Genomic DNA, 6,651 nt, shown 5'->3' with positions numbered 1-6,651 from the left:
CCAACAGACTGGGATGCCAGTGACTGTGAACAACTTTTAAACCCCTCGATGGACCTTTTACCCTGAACAACCTCAACACCAACGCTCCAGACTCTGTGAGGATGTCGAATGGAGGTGGTGGTTTGTGTCTCAGGTTTACTAGTCAGTAGACCCAGGTTCGTTTCCCATTTGGACCTTTGCACTTTTTATAAAGTGAAAATCCAAAACCTTCCTGCCGAGTCTCGCTGTCAGTCACCTGACCTTCCCCACCTTTCTATGCTTCTGTCCGCTCCCTTCATTTTGTCTGCCCGCCTGGTTTCTGAAACCTTGTCAGAGGTCTTTTTGATTCTCGTAAACTCGTTTCTTCTGCTAATTGCATTGTTTCACGTCTTGCGTTGGGCTCCTAAAGTCTCCGTCCTGACAGTCTACATGAATGATCTTTTTCGAAGGAGGGGAACATAAAACAACAGTGCTCTCCCGTCTCCTACTCTCATATTTTTTGATCTTTCCTCCATGACCTTTCCCCAAGGCTGTATTCAGACAGACAGCAGCACTGTGTGAAAAACTCGAGTTTGATTTCAGACCCCTGGGTGAACACACTGGGGCTGCTCTTTGACTGCGTTCAGTCTCCTGTTTGATTTTGGTATCACAGTGGTGGTCACCAGGTCAGAGGTCGTAATCAGGGAAAGGTCGTGTGTACCTAACAGAGGTGGGTAGTAACGAGTTACATTTACTCTGTTACATTTACTTAAGTTTTTGAAAAAATTGTACTTTTAAAGTACGTTTTTTGCACAATACTTTTTACTTTTACTTGAGTACATTTGTGAAGAAGAAATGGTACTTTTACTCCGCTACATTTGGCAATATTCGACTTGTTACTTTTTTTTTAAATAATTAATTTCACACATTGGATAATACTACTAATAATGGATCATGCCGCCACTGGAGCTACCGGTAACTCTTTCACCAATCACACGTAGCCATGCGGTCACATGACCAGATATAAAATGGCGGGCTGAGCAGCTCAAGCCTTTCAAACTTACAAAGACGGCAAGAGGAAACACATCAAAAAATGGCAGAAGCAACCGTCTCCGCTAAAACTGAAGAGGACAAACACCCTTGGCCGCCCGCATATGCAAAGCATGTTTCGCTTTAAAGGAGTACAAAAGGACAGCTATATAATGCGATGTCTTCTGTGTGAGCCAAAGAAAAATGACATTTCAGCGTACAAAAACTCAACATCTAACCTGAGGAAACATGTCGCGGTAAGTTTGCTCTAAATTTCTTTTTTAGCTGTGGTTAAGTGGATGTCATTCTTACCGCCGCCGTGTCAAGCGTGATTCCTTGAGAGTCGGTGTACTGCAACTTTTTGATGCGTCTATAGTCCAACACACATGAATTAAATGGCTGAATTGGCACCTCAGCATGCAGTCAAGCACTATAGAGTCTTGCTAATGACCTAATAATTTTTTTCGGTGTTTCGTGGTGAGGACATGTTTAATAGTTTCAGGACACTGGCCCTCGAGGATTGGAGCTTGACACCCGTGGGTTATAGAATCACAGTCTTAGGCCTTGCCCGTATTAAAAATGAGATGATTTAAAAAAAAATTGTGCATATTCAGAATCACTCCCTTTCTCCTAGAAAATACATTAGTAATTAAGTCGTTTTAATATTTTTCTTTTCTCCACAAGTGACTTTTTGTCCTGACTCTTGCTTCAGAGAAGTACAGTTATAAGGTGTAGAAGTTTATAAAGAGGAAAAGCTAAACATTTTTTTTTTGAATGAGAATCTATTCACTAGCACTGCTAAGCCTTGCATACCTTCTTGTTTTGAACTTAATCTGGAACTGTTTCTCTTCCCTTCCTGTCGTCTTCGGGTCAAGTCTATGTGATTCACAACACTCATAAATATTGTATTTTACATCTGATGCCTAATGATATCCTCCACACTATGCACTTGAACATATAAAAGTGGTGATCACCTCTTTCATTGAATTTTGAGTGTTTTAATCAGCATTGTTACACCTGTGGTGTTTCCGGACAAATTGACTACCATAGGAAATGAATTGGAATCCACTCACTGAATGGCCCACTTAACTGAATTTGGTGGTGAAAAATGTTTTTTGTGCTAGTTTAACCCTCCGATCGTGTTCATCCCCCACCCATTTACTTTAGTGTTCCCAGTCAAAATTGACTGGTCTGTTTTAACAGCTCTTAAATTAGCATAACAAACAGTTTTCACTACCAAATTCAGTTCCGTGGGTGCGTCAATGGGTCGTTCAGTCAATGGGTGGGTGGTGCTGGTGGGGGGGTTGAACATGACAGGAGGGTTAAAAATATGGGAACATTGTTTTGTTTTTGTTTTTTGTTTTTTTTAAAAAAAACTATAGAAATTGCTTCGTCACATGTCATTTCATGGTCTATTTTTTTCTGCCAACAGAGGGTTCACTCCAACAAAATAAGGATGTATACAGAATTAATGGACAGCCACAGAAATCGAAAGTCGTCCTCTTCTATCTAGCCACCTATGAAAAATGTAAAACTTACAGATTCTTTTACTGGCTCTAGGCGGATAACACAAGCAACGTTTGACAAGCTTCTGCTTACGTTTGTATGTGAGGCCAACCAACCATTTTCTATAGTTGAGACATCCTCCTTCAAGACTATGATGGAAACCTCAGTGTACAGTAATGACAAGGAAAACATTGTGCTCAAAAATACAACACACTGTGAAGAACATGAAAAGCATAATCATCAAAAAACTGAGCACCGTGAACTATGTTGCTACCACAACAGACTGCTGGCTGCCAGACAGCATAGCTACTTAGGAGTGACTTGTCACTGGATAGATGACATCTCTTTAGAAAGGCATTCTGCTGCACTGGCTTGTAGACCTCTTAAAGGTTCACACACATTTGATCTTCTTGCTGCAGCATTAGAAGAAATCCATTCAGAGTATCACATCAGAGAAAAAATGAGCCGGATGACAACAGACAGTGGTTCAAACTTCTTGAAGGCCTTTCGATTATATGGTGAGGGCAAAGGGGAAGAAACAACCAATTGGCAGGAGGATGGTGGCGCTATCCTTGATGATGCAGAAGAACACAGTGAGTTAGAGGTGGAGTATCAAGATGTGTTTGCCGTTTTGGATGACAACACAGGTCTGGAGTACCAGCTTCCAAGGCACCAAAAGTGTGCATGTCATCTTCTCAATCTTATATCAACAGTTGATGCTAGTGCTGCAGAAGCCAATGATACATACAAGAGACTGTCTCAGTCTGTTTTTGCAAAATGTCATGCTCTGTGGAATAAAACCAGCAGGTCAATCATGGCTTATGAAACAGTGGAACGTGAGTGCAAGTTGCAGTTTCTTCGACCCAATCAGACTCGTTGGAGCTCCCTGTTCCTTGCTGTGGAAAGACTTGTGCGCATTCATAAAGAGCAAGGAGAAAAAGCAAACCGCAATGTTTGCACGGCATTAAAGCTAAAGATGTAAGTTGATGGAACTTGTTTTTAAATATTAAATTGTGACTAATGTGTGAATCCACCCTTTTTTTTTAGGGACTTTGATTGAGACTGAAAAATGTGAATATTACTTATCAATTACTTATAGTTTTACTGTCTTATTTTGCAATTATTTGCAAATTTTACAGACAATGCACGGTTATTACATTGCTGCAGAAATGGCTATGACTTATTTCTGTTTTTACACCTTTTTTAGGTTCAATCCTGCTGAAATGGGATTTTTGGTTGAGTTACACTGCTGTGATGAAGCCCGTTGCCATGGGCCTTAACATCCTCCAAGGGGAATCATCTGTGCACATGGGCTTCTTGCTGCCAACACTTTACCAGTTGCTGGAGTCATCTTGCAAAATGTGTAGACCTCTTGTTGATGTGCTGCGGGATGGGATCCAGAAACGTTTTGGAGAAATAATGAAAGACCCTAAGCTGATTGCAGCTGCAATACTTCTACCAAGATTCAGATACATCATGGACTACAGAGGAGATTTGGGATTATAGTGTTAGTTAGGGGAAAAAAAGGCTGACAAAAGTTAGGAAAAAAAACATCTCCCGTGTGATAAAAATTTTTCATCCCAAGCATCAGCAGCTTGGCAGTCTATACAGCACATTAATGCACAGACCTAACTATACATCTTTCCACAGGTCTGACCTTCATCAGACATCACCTAGACACAGAGCTGGGTGAGGTCAGCACAAACAGCAGCCAATCTGATGAAGATGACTTTGGATCCATGGGGTCGGGAAATCCAGAATCAGGGGAGCTGGAGAGGTACCTTTCATGTCCGTTCGCTGGAGGTGTGGATCTATTGCGTAGCTTTCCTCACATCAAGAAGCTGTCAGTCAAAGTCAATACAGCTCTTCCTGCATCTGCAGCCTGTGAGAGACCTTTTAGTCAGGCAGGACTCCTGTTCACTGCTAAACGGTCACAGCTTCACAGCAAGAACCTTGAGAGCAAATTGCTCCTGAAGCTTAACCATCACTTCACTGAGTGAAGAAACAAATTATGGTAAAGTGAGCCATACACATCCACATATGTACATCCACATAGTGGAAATTTGTATTTGTCTTTTATAATTGGTTTTATTCTGACTTCAGTGTTTATTTGTGAGTGTAGTTTTTACTTGAATTATTTTATTCTGATGTTTGTATCGCGTGTTTTTATATGACATTGTGTTAATCCACTGTCTATACTTTAGGGAATTTTAGTAGACAAAGGAACATTTTATAATTTTGTTAGAATTGCATTTGTCTATTCCTGTGGAATTTTAGCACAGATGTGTGTTTTTTGCTGTTTTTTGTTTGTTTGTTTTTTATTCCTGCGGTCTGCCTTGGGGAATAAACTTTTCCTGATTATACCTGTTGCATCTCTGTGTCCTGTGTTTCTGATTTACTTCATCCCTCCTTGTATTTAAAAGATCCATCCCATGACATTCTTGCGCATCAGCTTTAGTGTCTACGTACATATGTTGAAGTTGCCTCGTTCAAATGTTTTCTCTGAGGCTGCTGTAAATGTGAATGTATTTACTGTGGGTATTGCTTAAAAAAGCTTTTGTTGTGAAAAACTGAAATCTGGAAATTAGAATTGTTGTGCCTTATTTTGTTAATGGGTTTACATATTTTCTATTTGAAAATACTGAATTTTGTACATTTATGTATTTTTGTTTGTCTGAGCATTTATTTAAACAAACTAAAAACATAAATTAGACATTGCAACCAGTTACTCAGTACTTGAGTAGCCTTTTCGCCAACTACTCTTTTACTCTTACTTGAATAAGTTTTTGGATGGCTACTTTTCACTTTTACTTGAGTAATAATATTTTAAAGTAATGCTACTTTTACTTGAGTACAATTCTTGGATACTTGACCCACCTCTGGTACCTAAGTTGACATGTGGCTTGATGTCCATCAGAGGATGTTTTTGGACGCCAACTGTTTAACTTAACTATTCACCTGCAGTTGTCGTTCTCTAACAGCTTTGTGTGTATGAAACATCCTTCATGTGTTTCATGTCTGCGTCTCGTGTTTCCTGTTTTATTTTGAGGAGGTCTGGTGTCCCATGTACAGTATTCTGTTTTTGGTAACTATTGTCCTTGATGTAAATATGTACAAAAATTGTGTATGTTTCTTTCTGCGTCCTGTTTGTTAGTATGTGTTTTTCTTGCTGCTGTTACAACCAAATTTCCCCTTGTTGGACAATTAAAGGATTATTCTATTCGATGTTCATTGTGTTTAGTTTCACTTCCCCTGTGGCGTCATTATGTTTATTCCAGTCAGCTGTTTCCTCATGTGTTTCCACCTCCTGTGTGGATTCAGTCTGTGTGTTTTCATTCATTCCTCTGAGGTCGTCTGTTGTTTTTCATCATGTTTCCAGGTTTCATGTATTCATGTCCCGGTTTGTTCATGTTGTATTTTAGTTTACCCAGTTTAGGTTCATCTTTAGTTTTGCATCGGTTTGCCTTCTTGTTTATACCTTTTCATCAGCCTTATCAAACGGCTCGCCTTTTGTTAAATCAAGTTACGTTCCACGTTCCATTGTGTCTGTGTTTGGATCCACTATTCATACGACACACAGTCTGTAACACTTTGTCCTTTTGGAGCCAGGAGCTAGCTTTTCTATCAGTCTGCATCCACAGACTGTATGGGAGCATCACTCAGACACAGACACAAGTAGTGCTCACTAACATCCAAATAAAATCCTACAATTTCACTGTGCACCCAAACTGGAGCTCCAACTTCTTGTATCGAATAGAATAAAATATCCCTTCATTGTCATTGTACATGTACAACGAAGTTATGGATGCTCCACACCAACTGTGCTGGAATAAAATATAAATAGTAAAACAGGAGAAAGGCACACACTGGAGAACAAAGTGGAAATCATGCAAAGGACTTAAGCTGTAGTTTAGTTGGATTTTTAAAAGATGGGATCAGAAAGGTTATAAACATTTAATCTATTGATCGTGTATCACATGAGCCAAGGTGTGAAAAGGGGTGTGGTCACTATCAGCACAGGTTTCACATAATCAGACAACATCAAGCACCTCTCTACATGTTGCACTCTTATTCTCTCGCAACACATTTTTACACCCAACTGATTTTTCTCATTCATTTCAGCGTCACACGCAGCGTGCTACATTAGCTACACAAACT

At 39.8% G+C, this 6,651-nt stretch overlaps 1 protein-coding gene across 1 annotated transcript; it reads left to right on the top strand.

The window, feature by feature from the left end:
- The first annotated feature begins 1,027 nt into the window (after positions 1-1,027).
- Positions 1,028-5,140, top strand: LOC109202921 (uncharacterized). Its single transcript, XM_019361761.2, has 3 exons — positions 1,028-1,244; positions 2,420-3,471; positions 3,701-5,140. Exons 2-3 carry the CDS (start codon positions 2,507-2,509, stop codon positions 3,771-3,773), a joined length of 1,038 nt encoding a protein of 345 aa, XP_019217306.1. The 5' UTR covers positions 1,028-1,244; positions 2,420-2,506; the 3' UTR covers positions 3,774-5,140.
- Positions 5,141-6,651: the final 1,511 nt, after the last annotated feature.

The sequence above is a fragment of the Oreochromis niloticus genome, linkage group LG1 (assembly GCF_001858045.2).
Source record: "Oreochromis niloticus isolate F11D_XX linkage group LG1, O_niloticus_UMD_NMBU, whole genome shotgun sequence".
Taxonomy (NCBI): Eukaryota; Metazoa; Chordata; class Actinopteri; order Cichliformes; family Cichlidae; genus Oreochromis; species Oreochromis niloticus.
Note: the sequence above shows the minus strand (reverse complement) of the source record. Positions and strands in the feature narration are given on the sequence as shown.

Bases quoted from the DNA above. Each gene is read 5' to 3' on its own strand.
- LOC109202921 (XM_019361761.2), top strand. From the start codon at position 2,507: ATGAAAAATGTAAAACTTACAGATTCTTTTACTGGCTCTAGGCGGATA. The intron at 3,472-3,700 runs GTAAGTTGATGG...CACCTTTTTTAG, and splicing joins ACGGCATTAAAGCTAAAGAT to GTTCAATCCTGCTGAAATGG.